This window comes from Podarcis cretensis (assembly GCF_951804945.1).
Source record: "Podarcis cretensis genome assembly, chromosome: 2".
Taxonomy (NCBI): Eukaryota; Metazoa; Chordata; class Lepidosauria; order Squamata; family Lacertidae; genus Podarcis; species Podarcis cretensis.
Window position 1 is genome coordinate 92060915 of NC_137171.1, and position 22747 is coordinate 92083661.

General features: G+C 42.7%; 1 protein-coding gene across 2 annotated transcripts in view; it reads right to left on the reverse strand.

The window, feature by feature from the left end:
• The window catches only part of GRM7 (glutamate metabotropic receptor 7), a 399138-nt gene that overhangs the window by 176643 nt on the left and 199748 nt on the right, over window positions 1-22747 (reverse strand). For both annotated transcript variants that reach the window (XM_079959692.1, XM_079959691.1), the window contains exons 3-4: window positions 18807-18948; window positions 9642-9796 (exon numbers count right to left, since the gene is read on the reverse strand). In XM_079959692.1, coding sequence (XP_079815818.1) covers window positions 9642-9796; window positions 18807-18948 — 297 coding nt within the window. The remainder of the gene's footprint in view (window positions 1-9641; window positions 9797-18806; window positions 18949-22747) is intronic.

The window sequence follows — 22747 nt, forward strand, 5'->3', positions numbered from 1 at the left end:
CTGTCAAGACTGGCCCGTACGGGCAGGGGTACCTTTACCTTTACCTTTAGTGCCAACCTAATCATCATCATCATAATCATAATCATAATCATCAGGGACTGGCTTCAAGAATCAAGGAGCTGAATGTACAGAATATTTTCCTTTAATGTAAAGAAAATGTTGAGAGGGCTGGAATACACAAAATGAGGCAGAAGAACAAAAGTAAATGCAAAGATGGATGGCAGCACGTGAAGAGAACAAAAGGGGAAGGCCACTATAACACCAGTAGGAAATAGACCATGATGGCCAACAGAAATGGCAATGGAAGGAAACCAGCAATTGTTGTTGTTTAGTCATTTAGTCGTGTCCAACTCTTCGTGACCGCATGGACCAGAGCACACCAGGCACTCCTGTCTTCCACTGCCTCCCAGTTTGGTCAAATTCATGTTGGTAGCTTCGAGAACACTGTCCAACCATTTCGTCCTCTGCCGTCTGCTTCTCCTTGTGCCCTCAATCTTTCCCAACATCTGGGTCTTTTCCAGGGAGTCTTCTCTTCTCATGAGGTGGCCAAAGTATTGCAGCCTCAGCTTCAGGATCCGTCCTTCCAGTGAGCACCCAGGGCTGATTTCCTTAAGAATGGATAGGTTTGATCTTCTTGCAGTCCATGGGACTCTCAAGAGTCTCCTCCAGCACCATAATTCAAAAGCATCAATTCTGTGGCAATCAGTCTTCTTTATGGTCCAGCTCTCACTTCCATACATCACTACTGGGAAAACCATAGCTTTAACTATACGGACCTTTGTCAGCAAGGTGATGTCTCTGTTTTGAAATCAGCAATAGCTTAAGTAAATCAGCAGTAGACCCTCAAAGTCAGGTGAACCCTTGCTAGTTTTGCTCCTCCTCACATAGATCCCAGAATTTACTATCTGTTCTGTCTAGTCATTTTATGCATTTCATTTTTGGATAGTGTTGGCAAAAAGGCAAGGTAATAAATACAAGATTAAAGTAGGAAGAGCTCTTCCTTCCCCTTGCTGCTTCATGCCATTGGACCTGTCAGTATACTCCTTTTATTTTCTCTCAGGAATCTGCACAAACATTGTTAGTCCTGTTCTCATTCTACACACATGTGCCCAGGACTCCACACTTCATATCCACACTCAGAAATTCACAACAAAGCCCTCATTGCCATGACACAACATTTCCTTGTGACCTTGGATTCTACCCAACATGGCCAGACAAAATAAATTCTAATCTTTTCCCATTTGCTTCATATAAGTACGCATATAGTACAAATCACAAGGGTGATTTTTTTGTTTTTGTTTTAACAACCTTTTTTTAAAAAAATAAAATAAAAGGTGTATAAGCTGCCTTTGGGGTAACTGCCTCTCCTAAGAGGCTTCAGTACAAAACAACAACAAATCATTGAATGATTTTCACTACTTTCATTTTATTTTGCCCAAATAAGCTTTGAAACGGCTGTCTGAAAAAAATGCAATTCTCTTTTATTGATTTTTGTTGTATAAACATGGGTACTGTTTATTGCTTATCAATACCAAAGAGCTCTGATTAAACACCTTTTAAATGCAACCTTTTATAAAGTGATTATTATATAAGCACACTGCTTGTCCTTTGCAAATAAGATCTGACTTTATCCTTCACTGTAATTACATCAAACAAGACCAGACTATATTAAGACTGATGTAAGCTCACAGGGTTTAATTCACGTAATCTGTACCTTTGGGACAGTGGCAAACATATATTTGTCCCACAAACGTTGTTAAGCTAGATCATTACTTCTTGGGGAACCAATTTACACAGGCAGTGTTATAGGATGACAAAATGGGCTAAGTGCTTTCCCTGGGGAGGGCATGAATTACAGCCCACCCCCCTACAAAAAACCCTAACACAGAACCATTGACAATGATAGGCAGATGTGACTTGTTGTCGCTAAACAACCCCCTCCAACCCCTCAGCTAACAGCTCAGACAGAAACCATGACAAATGACTATGCAGATTGATGGAATCATGGAATCATTGAGTCGGAAGAGACCTAGTCCATTCCCCTGCAACGCAGGCATCTCAACTAAAGCATCCATGACGGATGGACATCCAACCTCTACTTAAAAACCTCTGTTCCCCTGTCAAAAAGCTCTTACTACCAGAAAGTTCTTCCTGATGTTTAGTCGGAACCTCCTGTCTTGTTACTTAAGACCATTGGTTTGGGTCCTACCCTCCACAGTAGGAGCACACAAGCTTGCTCCATCTTCCATGTGATAATCCTTTACACATTGGAAGAATGCTATCATATCTCCTCTCAGTCTCCTCTTCTCCAGGCTAAACGCCCTCAACTCCTTCAACTGTTCCTCATAATGCTTGATTTTGAGACACCTGTTCACCTTGGTTGCTCACCTCTTCACAAGATCCATACTGTCGCTATCCTTCTTAAATTGTGGTGTCCAGAACTAGACGCAGTGCTCCGAGTGGTCAAACCAAGGTAGAATAAAGCAGTACTACAACTTCCCTTGATCAGGACACTAGACTTCTGTGGCTGCATCCTAGAATAGCATTAGCTTTTTTGGCTGCTGTATCACACTGTTGACTCATGTCAAGCTTGTGGTCTACTAAGACCCCTAGATCCTTTTCACATGTACTACTGGCAGGTCAGGTGTCCCTCATCTTATACTTGTACAGCTGGTTATTCCTTCCTAAGTGCAGAATCTGACATTTGTCCCTATTGAAATTCAGTTTGTTAGATTTGGACCAGTTCCCCAATCTGTTAAGGTCATGTTGAAACCCGATTCTGTCCTCTGCATTAGCAACCCCTCCCAGGTTGGTGTCATCTACAAATCTGATGAGCAGCCCCTCAGTTCTGTCATCCAAGTCTTTCATAAAGACATTGAACAACAAAGGGCCCAGAACATCCCTGACAAACTGAACAGATAAAGGGTCTTTTGAGGAATGTTCATTGGTCCAAAGCAGTCAATGCCTTTGAGAAAGTTCAAGTGTCTCTCTGTCCTAAGAGTCATTCTTCTCATTCTAATTTCCATAAATTGAGTGCAAAACGACATGCATCAACCTGTGTGGTTAGAGTGCCAGACTTGGACTTGGGAGACCAGGGTTGAAATCCCCACTAAGTCACAAAGCTCACTGGGTGACCTTGGGACAGCCGCTGTTTCTCAGTCTAACCAATCTCACAGGGCTGTTGTGAGGATAAAATCAGGAGGGAAGAACCATGTACACTGCCTTGAGCTCCTTGTTGGAAAAAGCAGGATATTGAATGAATGAATGAATTTGAAGTCTGTTTGCTGAAAATTACATATTGATCTGGAAGGTTATCCTTGGGAAATGAGTTGGGTTGTGTTTAATGCAGCCATCATCGCAAGGATTTTTCCTTGTGCAATAGAACATTCTCCCCCTCTCCACTCACTATGCACCACTTAAATCTGTTTCTCCACGAGCTGCCTAAATCAGTTTCTGCCCAATACTCCAGAGCAGATTTGGGGGTGGCACAGGGTGTGCCTGGGGAAGAAGGGGGAAATCTCATTGCACTAGTGTTAATCCTTGCACTAGTGCAATATTTTGGTTGACTATTGCCCATTGTTTCTTAGAATACAGCAACACTGAGAGAACATATATATTTACCCTTCCTTTCAGCCTTGCAAAGAAGCCCCGATGTAGCTTATACTTAGAGAAATAAATTATACAAACACCAACACAATTTTAAAAGAGAGGCAGAGAGCGCACACACCCTGCCAACAGAAAATAAAGAAAGAATAACAGCTTGCCTCCCTCTCATTCGCACTATGATACACTGTGGACAACCCAGTATGGATTTTAAAAAAACTTTTGTAAGAACTTGATGTTTTATGTAAAACTGGTGCAGAGACATGTGCGGCCTAAGCGAGACAGCAAGTCTCCTTGGTATTCTATTTTTTTCTTTCTAAGTGCGAATAGAGGAGGTCAGAAGTATCACACATTTAACAAGAAGTCATGTTATTCTCACATTATCGGCAAAAAACTCTTTTAGGAAAAGGCACCACAAAGATTCACGTTCCCATGGAACTTCACTGGAAATATTCCCTTGTGAATTTCAACCCGCCTGCCTGAATTTTCACTTTTATGGATGGGCACCGACTGTTACCTTGATGGCAGGACGGCTGCTGTGTGTAGCACATACTCTTTGTTCTTGTTCATGGACCTTACAACCCTCTGTCTACTAAGAGCTTTGAGGTGCTAATAACAGTAACAGAATGATAAAATGAAACCAAACCTACAAAATATGCCCATCTTGCAAACTCTAAAAATCATTATAACTTCTAAAATGTCAGGTTGTATGAACAGACTATGATAGGAGTGAGTCAGCAGTAAACCACACTGAGCAAGTTGGAGTTAACTCTTTATTAGGGGGCAAAATCCAGGATCTGCACAGGACTGTCAGGCCTCATGGTCTTGCCCCAATGAAGCAGTTGCAGAGACATCTGTGAATTTTCACCAGCCTGATTCATCTCTGCCTCTAGGCCTTTGTTCTCCCACTCTCCTGCTTCAGTTTCTGTCTGTGATTCTGAAGACATGATTTCTTGTTGTTGTCAAATGAGCCTCACTAACCTGGGGAACATTCAACTCACCTGCTCCTGCAGATCAACTCAGTGACCAAGCTGGGATTTAAGCCTTCAGGTGGACCTAAATTGTGCAAGGCTTTGCAAATGAATACAAAGTCCTTGAACCTAGCCCGGCAGTCGATGGGCAAACAAGGGCAGGTACTTTAACACTAGTGTCACATGTTGTCGGCTGGATGTCCTTGTCAGCAACCAGGAAGAGCTTCTGAACCAGGCTCAAGGCACCCCAGATAAAGCTCATTGCAGTAATCCATCTTTGAGGTTACTACAGTTATTCCACCAGTTATTCATCTCTAAGGCCTATCAACCTACTTCACATTTTAACCTTTTCTCTTAAACAACGAAGGACTCTTGGGATCATAGAATTGGAAGGGGGCCTGGGGATCATCTAGCCCAAGCCCCTGAACTATGCAGGAATATGCAGTTGTCCCATATGGGGATCAAAGCTGCAACCTTGCTGATATGAGTGCCATGCTCTAACCAGCTGAACTATCCAACATCATTTCACTTTTACTTGATATTCAAGCAGCTCGTACTCTCCTGTGTAGCAATCTCAGTTTTTTATCCAACTTTTTTGTGTCTTTTTATTTTTATTTTGACAAAGTAATAATCATAAATAAATAAGAATAAAAATGTGACCCCACCACCGAGACCATTCCATTGTAACTATCCAACCTCCCAGAATTTCAACACTTCTTGCAATGGTTTGACCCCTTTCTGTTTTAACAGTATAAATTCTATGAACACCTTCCATATCTCCTCAAAATCATTTCTCCTGCGTATTCCCTGTCTTACCTTAATGGCACGTGTTAATTTTTCTTTAATAGATATATCCCACACCTCTTTATACAAATTCTTCCATTTTATATTCTGCTTGCCCCTTCTACTTCCTAGCTATCATAATTTGTGCAGCTGTCAATAAATTTGTGAGCAAGTCCTTCATAGCCTGTGAACCTCCCACCTCATTGTAAATTGATAATAATGCTACCGCTAGACTTTCAGTCAGCTTTAACCCAGTGATTTCTGTAACCTCCTTAAACACCCTTTGCCAGAAAATTTGTACATATTTACACCCCCACCACATGTGAACATAATTCCCTGTTTCCTGGCATCCCCTCCAACTTAACACCAGATATTCCTTGTTTATTTGATTTAATCTGACTGGTGTTAAATATCATCCCCAAACTAATTTATAATAATTTTCTTTTATTCTTATGGACAACATTTTCAACGTATGATTCTCCCATATTCCCCCCCAGCTTTGACTATCTATCTGTCTCCTTTCCCACACCTCTTTTAATTGATCTTCTTGATCCTCCATTTCTACTAATATTTTATAAATTTCACTGGTTTCCCCTTTTAAAACTGTATTTTCTTCTTTATCTCCCCTTTTTTATAATCATTTTTTTTTCAAATTCTGTATATTCTTTGCCATTCTTGCTTTCCCTTAACCACTTCTTCATCCATTGCTCCAGTCATCCAACTTTTATAATCCCCAGGTAGCAGCATTAAAAAACAGCCAAGTAGCAGTTAAGAGAACACTCCCTGAGCAAAATCCCTGGTTCAAATTCCTCCATTGCAGTAGTAGCCAATACAGGCAGAGCTGTATTGCTGACCTTGCTTCCCAACGCTGCACCTTGCTGCCAGCTACTGGGGAGAGAGGCAAGGCAAAAGGGAGTGCAGTGTGGGCACAGCAGCAGGAGCCTCAGATAAACTTCAATAAACTCAAACAACCTCTTTGAGCAAAATAATGAAAGCATATCACTGCAAATGGAGGCACTCTCATGTTTCGTGGTAGGCAAGGCATCCTCCTTTGGTATATGCACATTCACTAGCAGTCTTTGGGGAGCAGTTGTTCCATGCTACGAGATAACAGAGATGACATTAAAATGTCTCTTCTCATTTCAGTTTGATGTATAATCTAATGATAAGAGAGAAACATGGCAGTCTAATTTATGAATCTGAAACGCATAAATGATAAGGCAGTGGAAGCAAAAAAAAAAAAAAGGGGGGGAAGCAGCAACAGTCTTACCAAATAAACAGTCTTACATAAATGTGATTGACACCCTCTAATTAACACACAGTGCCCTAAGATCTTATCACAGTGTATTATCAAATAAGGACCCACAACTGGCCTAGAATAAGACATCATGGCTGCATTGAGAATGGATCTTATGCATCCAAGTTAGTAACCGTTTACATACCAGCTGAACAAAGATCGTTTGCGTGACCAGGCACAACAGCCCCAGCCCCCAGGGATTGTGGGAAAGGAAATAAAGACTCTGACAATGTTATGGAATTAAAATTAGGCCACAACTTTATTAAACTTCTGAATGTAGGGAGACCTTGGCTTAGGCCTTGGGCATGTATTCCTCCCAGCCCCTCAGCCGGGGGAACTGGGGCACATCAGGATAACTTGGATATGGGGGTGCTCTGCATGACGTAAGTGTAGGCAGGCAGCCGAGCCCATATCCCCCCACACAGGGTAGTTCAGTGACAACCTTTCAGTGTATGGCCAGTGGCACCCATTTATGTAACCCCTTTAAGAGGGGACCCTGGAATCGCCGCCGTAGGGGGGTGAATCACCACTTCACCCCCTCCCCCCCATTATAGGGAAGAAAAGACTAAAGGATTCCACCATAACCACCAAAGTTGTAACGAATTGCTACAGGGAAGACAAAACCTGCCAATGCAAGAAATTTTCTTCCCAGTCCTTCAACAGCAACCAGTCATAGACCATAGCAGCGCCAGCTAAACAGAGAGCAAAAGTAAACCAGAAAACAAGAAAACATTAAATAAGGGAGGGTAGGGAGGATGAATCTCCAGAGCCGTCTGCCTGGCTAATACCGGCTCCTCCCCCTATTTATAATGGAGCTGGCCCCACCTCCCAGCAATGAAATTTAATACTGAGGCTGGGCGTGAACCTCTGAATAATACACTGAGAAGCAGGCCAGCCCCCTTCTACTAGCAAGTTCCCTGGGAACTGTAGCACCACACGCAATCCCACAAAGGGCACCCACAATATATGATGTGAGTGCTCATTATGGGATGCAACCCGCCCTTGCACACAACTGGATTTTGGAGATTCTGCACAGCCTCTCTCCAAAGCAAGCAATTCATCCTTTCCTATCTCTAGAAAGGTATCCATGCGTAAGTTGCATCTGCTTCTACTGACAGACTTGATAGGATATGATAGGATATGCCTTGGCATTGCACACAGTGCCCCCAGGATCTAGGTAGTCATGCCAAGCACATGGCTGTATGTGCAATTGTCAATCACATTCTTGTGAACTGAACAAGGGGACGTAATGCAGGCATCTGTCTGTGCAGTAGTCCATGTTACAAGGAAAGTCCTACATTCAGAAACTAAGTACCAAGCCTCAAAAGCCTGTGTGCAGATGTTGTTGGAGTCCAACTCCTGCCAGCTCTGACTAGAGTGGCCAATAGTCAGGGATTATGAGAATTATAGTCCAACATGTTCTGGAGGGCATCACATGCCGCAGTTGCTTCCAGACCTGCAAGGAAGCAATTGCAAAGGCAGGAGACTATGAAGGTTGCCTGTACAGAATGGTCACATTCTTCACAGTCCCACTTTCTCCCCGTGCCTGTCAGTTGTAAGGTAAAGATAAAGGGACCCCTGACCATTAGGTCCAGTCATGACCGACTCTGGGGTTGCGGTGCTCATTTCACTTTATTGGCCGAGGGAGCCAGCGTACAGCTTCTGGGTCATGTGGCCAGCATGACTAAGCCGCTTCTGGCAAACCAGAGCAGCGCACGGAAACACCGTTTACCTTCCTGCTGGAGTGGTACCTATTTATCTACTTGCACTTTGACGTGCTTTTGAACTGCTAGGTTGGCAGGAGCAGGGACCGAGCAACAGGAGCTCACCCCGTCGCGGGGATTCGAACTGCTGACTTTCCGATGGGCAAATCCTAGGCTCTGTGGTTTAACCCACAGCGCCACCCATGTCCCAAGTCAATTGTAGCCCCCACCCCCAAAAAAATATATCCGAAGAGGCTTTTTGGAGTGGATGGAGCTGCAGTGGGGAAGGAGGAGAAAGGAAAGAACCATTGTGCCAGCTTGCCTTCCAATTGCACAGTGCTGAACAGAACGCTTTCAGACCAGATTTCCTTATAACTCTTAGAAGGAACAAGGAGTATATTAGCAGCGTGAACTTCATAAAAAGGAATACAAATATTTGATTTCATCGGAACAAAGAAAGACACCGGATGTCAACTTAATGTGCAAAACTCATCTTCCAGGGTCTTTGCAGAGATGGCCTAACATGCAACAGGCACAAAGCCCTGTATCAACAGAGAACACTTTTTCTCTTTACACAGCATCTCCTTAAGAAAGAGGTTTTCATATTTAAAATGTATATGAATACCAATCAGGAAGCCTATTGATTCTTGAAGGGTGCTAATAGAACAAGGAGGGGCTAGAGCTCAGCAATGGAGCACACACTTTGCATTCAGAATATCCCATGTTCGAATCTATGCGTCTCCAGTCAAGGATTTGTCTAAATCCCTACCGAGCCACTGCCAGTCAGAGTCAGCCCTCTGTGGGCGGATGGGTGTGCGCCTTGCTTGATCAACAAACAAGCTCCTACAGCATCCCTATAATATCATAAAGTTGGCAGGAACTGCTGTGCTTATAAAGAGGTTGCAAAACACATGAACATCTTGCTGGCCGCTGATAATTGACGCTGCATTTCACAAGCGTTCACCTTGGTGCGGAATATTTTACCGCTGTCATTTTACAGGGCTACCAGTCATCGTTGTCAGAGAAGCATTTGTATACCCCATGCAAGTCCCATGATGCCTGTTGCTCACTAACAGAGGTGATACGGAGAACAGCCTGCATGCCTACAAAGATTTTTGTAACAGCAGCCTACACAGTCAGGAAGATAGCTTCTCTTAAATTCAGCTGCATTGTGTTTACGAATCTGAAACTTACAATATATGAGACAACGGTTGAACATGAGGTTAGGTTCACATGTAAAACAAGGGAGGACCATTCAGTGAAACCAGAGAGCAAAACCCTTACCTTCTATCGTTGCACGCTTGGGCAGAATGGTGATGGCTCCCTCGGCGACATCTTCCTGCTGTATTACAGGATTTATTTTGGAGCCCCAAGTGTCTGAAGCCACCCAAAGAAAATGGCCAACTTGATCAGCCCTTTTTGCTGCTGCAAGGATATGCCTGCAGAGAGAAACATTTATAATTTACACAAATATAAAAGGGGTGGGGGAAAGAAGGAAAGTCAAAGTGATACTTATTCACTTGGGAACAATAGCAGGCAGAGAAAGGTTGCTTAATGAGCTGGAACAATGAATCCCCATAACTGGAAGTTGAGCACTGGCTCATAAGGCTGCTTTCAGTCTCGCTTTCCATTGTTTCTTGGCTTTGGAAGTTAGACTGGTACAATCAGCTGCACAATTTGATATAGTTAGGAAGCAGCTGTGTGATTTCAAAATCAAGATGCTTAAAAAATATATCCACCGGTCATTTAGAAATTATGCCACAATTTGGGCTGCTCCTGAAGCTTTTAACCTCCTTCAGAAATTCACTGGGGCAAGACAGGTCCCAGAGTTAAGAATATAGTCCATTTTCTACAAAGCGCTTCATAGCTGTCAAGAAAGAGGGGGTAGAAATAGGGGTGTAGTTTTGTGACCAACCAGGCAATGACTTTGCAATCATAGTGCTTCTGGGTGGGGTCTAGAACAAATCTAAAACTGTGCCAGTGTTTTCATCACATGGTTGTGTGTCTGTGGTAACAGAGGCAGCTGCAGAGCTCAGGACTCCCAAGGATGGCTTGAGAGAAAGCATTACCTGGTACTGACACACCAACTTCCTAACCTGGTATGCAGAGTTCCACCAAATGCCCACAACCTGAGTCCTCCCTGTACCCTCTCACTGGCTGCCAGTGCAGAGAGAACAGGGTACCACCTCTCTGTTAAAAGTGATGCTGCTGACAACTTATACTAGGAAGGGATAAGTTCCAGGCAGTCAGAGTACAGCTATGAAAAAGGAGGAGCATGAGGCTTGTATCCTCTGCCCCTTAAAAGCTTGAATATAGAAAGCTGTCTTAAGCTGCACCTCAGAAGGAAAGGCAATGGGGAGACATCTGTAGTTTCAGGCTTTTCAAATCTAAGGCAGACTAAGTGTTGCCCAAATCAGTTTGAGATGATCTGACCTTCTATCTGAAGCAACAAAGTGGGATCCAAAACATTTTGAACATACAAGCAGAAGATTGTACTGTAAATCTCTTAACCCTTTAGTTTGTTTGACACCCAAGGGCAACAACCTAACCCAGGGCTGCCATACATCCGGATTTTGTTGAACAAAATTGCTCAACCATTTTTGATTGTCCTGGCTTTTACTTTTTGAAAGATGGTAATCCTAACATAATTAAAGCTTCAATGAATGTGATATATAGTATAGTTTATGCCTTCCTAAATGCAAAATGTAGAATTACTTCTCCTTGAAATTTATTTTTATCTTGATTTTACAACACATTTCACTCCACATTCTATCGCCATGGTAATTTCAGTGCTAATTACTTCCCTGTAGAATAATCTATACAAAAAGGTCTATGGGCATTTAGCTACAGTACATTTCATACTGAAGAAAATACCCCATCGCATTTTCCTTCCTAATGGTTAAGCAAGTATGGATATGATTGCACTTGGAAAGGCCAATTCTCCTCCGTAATAGGAGGGTTGCAATGAATGCCCATGGTTTTCATTTCCTAAAGCAAAAAAAAAAAAAAAAGGCACAATTGCCATATCAGACAAGTGTTCAAATATTGCCACAACTTTCCAAACAGTTGATTGACTGGTGGAACAGAGAAAAGAAAAACGATGACATTACACAAGATGTCGCGGAATCAAGCTAATTGCACGGAACAAGGAAGGAGCGCAATAGCTCAGTCTTTAAGCAATACCCCATCACTAAAGCAGTATCAATAAAGAGCACAGAAAAGCAAGACATAATTATAAGTGATAGCCTAACGTCCTAGCCTTCTTCAGGCTTTTTCCATGCAATTAACATTGTACAGGCGATGAAGGGAGAATGAGCGTGCTCAAGCACTGCATAGAAAATTAGCATTCTAAAATGTGTGAGCAAGCTCCCAGTGCAGTCACTATCTCACCAACTCATGGAGGGCGAGAGGAATGGCAACAGAGGGATGAGACAAGCATATTCATCCCCACTTCCTCTTCTATGCAATATTAATTGTGTGGCTCAAGGAATGCCGGAAGAGGCTCCTGCAAACTAATGAAAGGACAGCACATTTTTTTCACAACAAGAAGGATGTGCATAAGCGCACAGATACTCTAGTAAAATAAACAGGTCTGTGTCTTTAAGCGAAGAGTGATGGACAATTTTAGCATTCAACTAACTTGTGAAATAAGAATTCATGAAATTTCTGGCCTCCCCAAAACTGAATACCCACAGGGATTATCTCATTATATATTTCAAAATCAGCATGCAGTTTCTGCCCATGGACATTGATCCATTCATTACACTTTTGCACACTTCCTTACAATAGTTTTCTCAGTCTTTAAAACGTGTGTTTAAAACTAATAAGTGAGAAACCTGCTAGAATGGAAGGTTTTTCACTGCGGGGAGACAGGGAGAATAGCATGGCTTCAGCTGATTGGCAGGAACAAAATAGGATGGTGGTTCTTGCATCAGCAAAGGATTTAACAAAGTTCATCATATATATAATTCTGCTTGCACCAGTCCCACAGCCCGACTGCAAATGGCACCAAGGATGGCACAATGAGGCAAAACACTGGTACGAGCCCTGCCAGACTCCTTATATGCCGTTGCTCCCATCCACAAATCATTCTTACAAAATCACCCTTTGACATCCATAACTCATGCTGAATAGGCACTCATGTCAATGGAAAGGCATACCAACATAGGACATCCCATTCTTCACTTCTGAGCTATAGTTCTAGCATAGGAATTACATGCATCATTTACTGAAAGAGTATGAGCAATGTGCTGCCTGGGGGAACCTTTGGTTATTGGCATCACTCCCAACATTTGAGATGTTCACATTGTCCATACCTAACTGGAATTGCAGATGTGTAGAGTCCAGCCTGGGTTTAACATGTATGCATGTGCCCTGGATATTGCTGAGATATATTTCCCATGCATAAATGCCTCCGGTGAGTGAAACAAGGATGCTATCAAACTATGTCTCATTTTTGCAATACTAAATTCTTCAATACAGTGGTGCCCCGCAAGACGAACACCTCGCAAGACGGAAAACCCGCTAGACGAAAGGGTTTTCCGTTTTGGAGGCGCTTCGCAAAACAAATTTCCCTATGGGCTTGCTTCGCAAGACGAAAATGTCTTGCGAGTTCCTGCGGGGTTTTTTCCCCTCCCCCCCTTTTCCTAAGCCGCTAATCTGCTTATCAGCTGATCCGCTGATAAGCCGCTTAACAGCTGATCGCTAAAAGCCGCTAAACCGCTAATAGCACTAATCCGCTAAGCTGTCAATGGGCTTGCTTCGCAAGACGAAAAAACCGCTATACGAAGAGCCTCATGGAACGGATTAATTTCATCTTGCGAGGCACCACTGTATCTGTTATAGGATTCCAGCATATATATTGGGGATGTATTCTACTAACCACCCTATCAGTGCAATGATTTCCACCTGTGCAAATGGACTCCCCACTCCTTCCTCTGCATGTTCTGCACCCTCTCCAAATCTGTTCCAGGGGGTTGGGGAACCTCTAAAACAGCTTTAGGAGGCACACAGGTGGGGTGGAGGAGAGCTGGAGAACATTCCATTGCACTAGAAAAGAAGCCTTGCACTGATGGAATAATTTCCTTCGTTCTACGTTGGATTCCAGCCACTGATTCAGAGAAGAAGGCTATCATTGCATTTCTTGACCTCCTTGCCTATATGCCTCCATGGAATAAAGAGGGCACTCTACGCTTGTTGGTGACAATGGCATCCAGAAGGACACCACATGGAATTATTTAAGTGAACAGCTAAGCAAGATAAAAGGAAGCCATGCAGAACCTGCAAATCACCCACCAACCATATGCAGAAACCAGCAGCTGCCTGATGTTAAAGGTAAAGGTAAAGGTACCCCTGCCCGTACGGGCCAGTCTTGACAGACTCTGGGGTTGTGCGCCCATTTCACTCAAGAGGCCAGGGGCCAGCACTGTCCAGAGACACTTCCGGGTCACGTGGCCAGCGTGACATCGCTGCTCTGGCGAGCCAGAGCCGCACACGGAAACGCCGTTTACCTTCCCGCTGGTAAGCGGTCCCTATTTATCTACTTGCACCCGGAGGTGCTTTCGAACTGCTAGGTTGGCAGGCGCTAGGACCGAACAGCGGGAGCGCACCCCGCCGCAGGGATTCGAACCGCCGACCTTTCGATCGGCAAGTCCTAGGCGCTGAGGCTTTAACCCACAGCGCCACCTGCGTCCTGATGTTACTGTTACAATATTTCTCTTGCTTATTAGTTTTCTTAATTAAGTGATATGCAGAGACAAAATTCGGCTTCATGTAATATCCACAAAACAAGCAGTTGTCTGAACAAAGGAGCTACTGAGGAAGGGAAGATGGGACAGGGAAGTGTGTGAGTCCGAGGGCAAATAATTCATGATTTGACCATACATGGCAACTTGATCCAATATATTAAAAATAAATGTTAAAATAAATCTTTAAGCTACAGCTTGACACTACATTGTGACTGATTTCCCTTTTTAAAAAAGGAAAGAAAAAAATGAGGCTTTTGTGTTTGTGGAAAATCCAGAGCCAGGGTTGTGGACAACATTTTCCTAAAGTGTTTTTGCTAGCATAGGTCCTGTGGGCTGGCCTTGCATAGTGCCTTTGCAATGTTATACTGCAGGGGAGCCAATTTTGTGCCCTCCAGATGCTCTTGGACTCCAGCTCTCATCATCCCTGACCATAGGCCATGCAGCAGCAACAGCAGCGACAACAACAACATCTGGAGGGCACAATATTGCCTCCTTCTGTTATATAGACTAATAAATCAATCACAAAGTCTCCCCAGCCACTCTGGGTGGCTATGAGTGGACACTGTGATATTGGCAACAAGAACAACACTGAGACAATGTTGTGTGTGTTCAGGGTTTTTGTACAACATCTAATTCAATGTGTGTTGTTGTTGTTTAGTTGTTTAGTTGTGTCCGACTCTTCGTGACCCCATGGACCAGAGCACGCCAGGCACTCCTGTTTTCCACTGCCTCCCGCAGTTTAGTCAAACTCATGCTGGTAGCTTCGAGAACACTTTCTTGCCCACAGTAGTAGATATGATGGTCATCCAAACTGAATTCACCCATTTCCATCCATTTTAGTTCACTGATGCCCAGGATGTCAATATTTATTCTTGCCATCTCATTTTTGACCACATCCAACTTACCAAGGTTCATGGTTCTTACATTCCAGGTTCCTATGCAATATTTTTCTTTACAGCATTGGACTTTCCTTTCGCTTCCAGGCATATCTGCAACTGAGCGACCTTTCGGCTTTAGCCCAGCCGCTTCATCAGCTCTGAATCTACGTGTACTTGTCCTCCACTCTTCCTCAGTAGCATGTTGGATGCCTTCCGACCTTAGGGGCTCATCTTCCAGCGTCATAACTTTTATATGCCTGTTGTTTTTGTCCATGGAGTTCTCTTGGCAGGGATACTGGAGTGGCTTGCCAGTTCCTCCTCCAGGTGGATCACATTTGGTCAAAACTCTCCACTATGACCTGTCCATCTTGGGTGCCCTGCTCGGCATAGTTCATAGCTTCTCTGAGTTATTCAAGCCCCTTCGCCAAGGCAAGGCAGTGATCCATAAAGGGGAATTCAATGTGTAGCCTACAGAAAATGTACTTTATTTTATGTGGTAATGGCTGTGAATCTTGGGGTATGGTTTTTTGTGTTGCTTTTTGGTACTTTCCCCTCTTTATTTCATTTCATATATTCTACTGAATTGTTATATAACAACAACAACAACAACAACAACAACAACAACAACAACAACAACAACAGAACTGTCATCATCAGATTTTACCAGAAACCTTGCATAGTTCCAATAATGGTTTCAGGTTCTGTAATTGTTTGTCTTTTGTTACTTCATTATATTGCAAAGTGCAATCTGGAAGAGGATAATCTGAACATATTACTGAATAACAGTGCCTTAGTTCTTCCCCTTAATGGTATCATTTCATAAAAGAGAGAGAGAGAGAGACAGCAGTTTTTAATCAGGTTTCAGGCTTTCTTCAATGGAATTGGCTTTGCTTTGGATTGTTTCATTTCTAATGTCACTTATCTTCCGTTTTACCTGAAATTACCTGTATAATAGTTTATTTTAACAGCTCCAAAGCCCAACCATTCTTGGATGCCCATGGTTCCTCTGATTCCTCAATAGCAAGCTATTCGGAATCTGTTGAGCTGGAAGCTAGAACTGAAGTTGTGTGGGTTTCCCTTCAAGGTGAAACAACTTTCACAGAGGGACCTGAGCAGCAGAGTTGGCCCAGAGATGAAGCAGGCAAGGTGAGGCAGTTGCCTCAAGCTGCAGGCTAGGAGAAGCAGCTGATTTGCCTCTCTTTCTTATTGCCCTCCTCCTTCTCTGGTGCCTGCCCACTGTGTACCTGCATGTTCAATGACACCACCCCATCTTTCAGTTACAGATAGGTAGCCGTGTTGGTCTGCCATAGTCAAAACAAAATAAAAAAATTCCTTCCAGTAGCACCTTAAAGACCAACTAAGTTAGTACTTGGTATGAGCTTTCGTGTGCATGCACACTTTTATCTGAAGAAGTGTGCATGCACACGAAAGCTCATACCAAGTACTAACTTAGTTGGTCTTTAAGGTGCTACTGGAAGGAATTTTTTTTATTTTGTTTTGACCACCCCATCTGTCTCCCTTTCAGTCAGTTTGAATATTTGCATGTCCTTTCAACCCTCACCCCGTGAAGTGTATCCCGTCACATCCAAACAACAGCCTTCTCTGGTCAGGACAATGGAAGATGTTCCTCTAACTAGCTTAGCTCCGGCCTCAGCAGCAGCCAATGAAAAGTGGGCTGTGTTGAGAGTAATGATAGCAGATCTCCATTAACTATTTGCTTGCTTATTTCAAAATGGCGTGCAAACCTTTATCTCTGCAGGTTTAAGTCATAAACATCTCTATTCTATGCCTATTCTCTTTCTCATTCTCCTTTCTTCTCTCAGACTCTTTATTTCCTTAATTTTTTTCTTCCTCTGTTTCATTTGTCTTCTGAAACATTGCTTATATTTTTTTTCAAATAATTGAAAACAAGTCATTCTAAACCATGTGACCATCATTCTATAAGGTGGGTCTCAGTTGGCAACCATTGCAGCCTTTATCTTCCCATCCCAAAGACTGTGAAAATGTTCAGCCTGAGTACTGATTGAATAACTTAGTGGTTTATGTATGTTGCATTTTCTATCCCACAAATTGCTCAGTAATTTTCTAAGACTTTTGGGGGTTATTGGTTTCTTAATCAGCTCTCATCTTGGTTAAAATTAAATCAATGCAACAAAGTCTCCAGACAAAATGGTAACTTATATCAATACAGCTTTTTTATTTAAAAACACAGGCAAGATGGAGCTTTTTCATCTAAGGAACTACTACTGTGTTGGTATTGCCAGGGGTCAGCAAACTTTTTCTGCAGGGGGCCGGTCCACTGTCCCTCAGACCCTGTGGAGGGCTGGACTATATTTTGGAAGAGAAAAAAAAGAACTAATTCCTATGCCCCACAAATAACCCATAGATGCTTTTTTTTTTTTTTTTTTTTAAAGCACACATTCTACTCATGTAAAAACACCAGGCAGGTCCCACAAATAACCCAGAGATGCATTTTAAATAAAAGAACATATTCTACTCATGTAAAAACATGCTTATTCCCAGACCGTTTGAGGGCCGGATTTAGAAGGTGATTGGGCCAGATCTGCCCCCCGGGCCTTAGTTTGCCTTCCCATGGCATAGACACTTTGCAAGAAGGGTTTGCCCTCCTCTGCTCCCCCTCCCAATTAATCTCAATCTTCAGATGATTTTGATCATAATGTTTACATCAAGTATTTTCTCTCTTTATTGTTTGGCAAGTTTTAGCTTAGGGTTGCTATAATTCAAAAAGTAAAAACCAGTTGTTGAGCTTTTTATTTTTTTTTACAAATTGTTGATGCTAAAAACCTCCAATTTTTCGTTTGACCTGCCTAAGATCCAGGACAAAGTGCCACCTTTCGGAAATCCCCCCCTTTGAAATCCCAGTAATGTCCAGAAAAATCCAGACATATGGCAGCCCTATTTTAGCTAAACATCTTTTACAAATCTGCTTGCAATAGCTTTGATCTTGACTATCAAACAACTCTGATTGTAAAAAGTCTACATTTAATGAATTTTCATAGTAACTGAGCTCTTGGTGAATTCTGCCTTGATTTTGCACCTCTGGTCCGGCAAGGCTAAATGTCAAAGCATCAAGTTCCCAGACCAAAGGCCTTGTAGTTTAGCTACTTTGCAAGTGAATTGCAAAGCAACTGAATTCTGCAAAGGGCAATATAATTAGCTACAAAGGACCTGTGCTGTAAAGTACAAAATATTTGGATTGCAAGCAAGTGATCTGAGATGCAGATTGCACTACCAGCTAATTCCTTTGGCTCTTACCACCCCTTTAGTTGTACACAAAAGTAAATGAGGTCTAAGTTCACGCATATGATGTAGGGCAAAGGTTCTTGGAATTTACCACTTCAGACTGCAGACAAGCAATCACACAACTGTATATTATCTATAAATATGTTTTGATGGACAGATTGATAGATAGGTAGATAGGTAGATAATCACTCTATGTACATAGTACACTAGAGGCCATGGAGAAAAGTTCTACTGAGTATTTTCTGCTAGCATTTTCTGCTAGTTTACCAGTTTTGTATGGGGAGGGAATTTTCCTGTGGGGAAGAATTCAACCATATAATCCCCCTCCTTCAGTATGAAGTGGTACAGTCCAGGAACATTTTTGTATCAACATCTATTGTTCATGTAATGCACAGAAATTTTAATACACAAAACTGATGCAGCTCGCAAACACTTCCACTACTACTTTGAGTTGCACATTCTGTTCTATGTGTATATGCTCTTGACATTATTTTCTATATTTTCTTGCTAATCCACAAGCCATTAGGTGTAAACAAGTTAACTTCTCCAATCATCCTTACTTTATATCCTCATCGTAGGCAAATACAATGATAGCCCTGGCTCTGGGAGTATCTAGGAGCAGCTTGATAATTTTATCAAATTCGTAGGTCTTGTCTTTGCGATCCTGAGGGATTTTCAATGACTGAGCAATGCAGAGGTTACCTGTTAATAGAAAGAAAGAAGACAAGATGCTAAAATCTGTAAATTAGTGCAAGAAGGAATACTGGGGGGGGAAATAGTGGTTAGATGAAGATTTCATTTGTCCAGTGTGGTCCAGTGGATGTGGTTTTAACTCTGGGGAAAATGGATCCAAATTTCCACTCAGCCATGAAGATATCTGGATGTTCATATGCAAGTAATCAGATCAGCCTAACCTACCTCAGAAGTTCTCAGCTAGTCCAACCTGGCACTGTGAAGATTAATAATTCAGGAATATTAGGCTACCCTATAAATCAACAAGGCAGTATTAATGATTAAAAGTGGAGGGAAAGGAAGAAAAATGCAGATAAATCTGAAAATCTGAATCCAGAATTAAATTCCCATTAAATTTCCCAAACCTTATGAGGTTTCCCAAAATCTAGACTGCCCTCCAAGTGTGTAGAAGCATCGCTTGGACTTTGGTTTTTCACCTAAAATACTTCATGGCGTGGAATGAGTCCATCCCTGCTACCCTCACATCATAATTGAGAGGGGTGTGAATCCAAGGCCTGTAAAGAGAGATGGATCTGTGCACTGCAGGCGAGGTGCATTTGGAGAAGACTCAGCCTAACAAAGCAAAAGACATAGCAGGTTCTGGGGTGCGGCCATCCCACATAAGGCTTTGGCAAGTTGTACACAGATGGAACTCTAACCACAATTTCACCTTTGGCTGGATTTCACTATAGCTTAAGAAAGGTTTCCTGAGAGGTATAACAACATGAGAAGGAACGTGCTTGTCAACAGAAGAGGGAAAGGGAGAGGGCGAAGGAGAGAGAGAGAGAGAGAGAGAGAGAGAGAGAGAGAGAGAGAGAGAGGTGGCATGAAAGAAAGGTAAAGTTAAAGATGATTCAAAAGAAAAAAAACCCACATGCATGGAGTTTGCTTTCAATTCTGCATTGTGATCACTACTGAACTTTGGAGTGGTATACTAACTTTCTGCTACTGCAAACCTTTTATTTAAGGGGATGCCAGGAAAAAAAAGCACATGAGCACTGGTGTGGTAGGTAATACGATCTGATGCCCATCCTTCACACTGCTTTGTAAACTCAGATAAAGTTAATACCTAGTTTTGGGATTCTGTGGGAATGCTGGGGGTGAGAGGTCGATGCGTATGTGCCCTCTGGCTCACCCTGACCAACAACAGATTCTTCTGAATTCTTAAATATTCAGTGTAGCCACAGATTGTCCAACTAAAACAAAGAACAGGCAGTTCAAATCTCCACTAGATGTGAAACTCCCTAAGTGATGTTGGGATAGCCACTGCCTCACAGGATGGTTTTGAGGCTGAAGAGAGAGGGTAGTGAATCATGTATGTTGGCCTGACCTGCAAAAACTGAGGTGCAAAACTCAATCTCTCAACCAATCAATCAATCAATCAATCGGAGATGCCTTTGGTCTTAACTGTTACAAAACAAAATTTGTCTCATGAACATCAACTAACTAATTTAAAATCTAATATATGCTTTATGTTTTCAGGGTGTGTGTGTCAGAATTGCACAGACATGAGCACTGTGCACAAATTATGCATTCCTCCTCCAGAAAACCTGTTCTTTATTTTGATAGAAGATGGCATCTGATAAACTTTCCTACTATCTCCCTCCCCTGTTTCTTTCCAACACCAGGTCAGACCTGCTCTAATGGCTTGTCCACTGCAACGGGGACACATTTGGACATTAACCTTAAGCTTATTAATAGCACAGCAAACATGCGAGGTACGGCCTTGTGGAGCCTCTGCTCAACGGGGATGGTGTTAAAGCATTGGAGTGATACATAAAGGGAAGGGTGGGGAGTGAAAATCCATTTCCCCAAACAATATTGTGAAAATTGCCTGACTTTATAGTTACTACTTTCCCCTGCGGCTCGAGTCTCTTTGGCAGACAGACCCAATTGCTTCTGAATTGTCCAAGTCATTTAAATTCCCAGCACTATCTGTCCCTGGTTTTACTCACAGGTAGCATAGAGACACTAAACCATTTAGCCTGAAACATCCCCAAAGAACAGCCTGCTAGACAAAACATAAAACCAAAGTGAGACTTTCCTCACACAATCTTTCAGGAGAAGAAGAAGGTTCTATTGCTGAGTGCAATTCGGGACAGCTACCATAATTCCGGGCAGCCAATTCAGCACAGAGTACAAGAGGCCAACTTGCCATCTTATTTTTAAAAATGTTTTCTAATTGCTGTGCAAACACATCTACTATACATAAAATGTAAACTTAAATATAAACCTGTGGTAAGCCGTTTTTTGTTTAAATATAAATAGTATATAAATTGTATGAATAAATAAATGTCACACAATTTGTATGCAAATGATCATATTGCTTACCGTGTAGGTACAGTAAACCATTTCAAATTCTAATAAAGATATATAAGTCCTATTCTCGTGGATCTCATTCTCATGATTGCTTAAAGTGCTTTGGGCTTTAACGTGCAACAGATATTTACTACTAAGGGTATTAAGTTACCGGTACCTTTTATATGACATTTTAAATGCTAGGCTACTGATATTCACGATTCTGCCTTAGGCACTGCAGAGAAAAGAATCACGACACAAAGGAATCACATTTCCAAAGGTCTAATTTCCAGCTTCACAATTGGTTCCTTCTCTATCGTTTCCAGATCTTTGCAGTTTCATCAGAGGAAACCAATCTATCCTGTCACATCTCATAACAGCTGTAGTGTCCTCCAGCAGATGTCACTATGGCACAGTTTGTCATTATTATAAGGCTAAGATATATGCATCTGATCATTTATGATATTGCTTCTTAAAGAAAAATGTATAATAATAATAATATCCTCCATCAGGTTTGCTGCCAACCCTGCCAATATGATGGCTGGTAGAAGCTCAGGCTTGATGACCTGGGTCTGCACTAAGAGACAGGCTGGATCCGGATCCATGCTGCTCTGGATGCAAATATGATAGGTTTTAGAATTTGTTTGTTTGTTTGACTTTGACTGAGAAGATGAAATAAATGACTGGAGCCTACTCCCTGGGATTATCTACTATAGGCTACTGTTGCAGTCAACTGGTAAAGAAGTGGAAGAGATAAAGTTTGTTTTTCTTTAGACCCAGCAACCGCTTTTGCTCACTGGGCCTTGGGAACAGGACTTTGCCATGGATGAATGGACTGAGCTGGACTGAGAGCCAACTTATAGAGAAAGAACGAGAGGGCGAGAGTTGGGCTACGCTGACTAAAGTACCCAACCCTGGCTCAGCCCAAGATACACTAGCATAATTCCCCCATCCCAGCTCAGCCAGCTGGGTCAAGCAAGTCCTTGAAAAATGGGTATTCTGTGGAAGTGGCTAGGGAAGGACCAGGTAAGGGAGACAAACCTATGTTGAGTCCTAACTCCATTCAGCTCTGTCACATGACCTGGCGACCTGGTAGAACTTAAAGGTAAAGGTACCCCTGCCCGTTCGGGCCAGTCTTGCCAGACTCTAGGGTTGTGCGCTCATCTCACTCTATAGGCCGGGAGCCAGCGCTGTCCACAGACACTTCCGGGTCACGTGGCCAGCGTGACAAGCTGCATCTGGTGAGCCAGTGCAGCACACGGAATGCCGTTTACCTTCCCGCTGGTAAGCGGTCCCTATTTATCTACTTGCACCCAGAGGTGCTTTCGAACTGCTAGGTTGGCAGGCGCTGGGACCGAGCGACGGGAGCGCACCCCGCCGTGGGGATTCGAACTGCCAACCATGCGATCGGCAAGTCCTAGGCACTGAGGTTTTACCCACAGCGCCACCCGCGTCCCCTTGGTAGAACTTA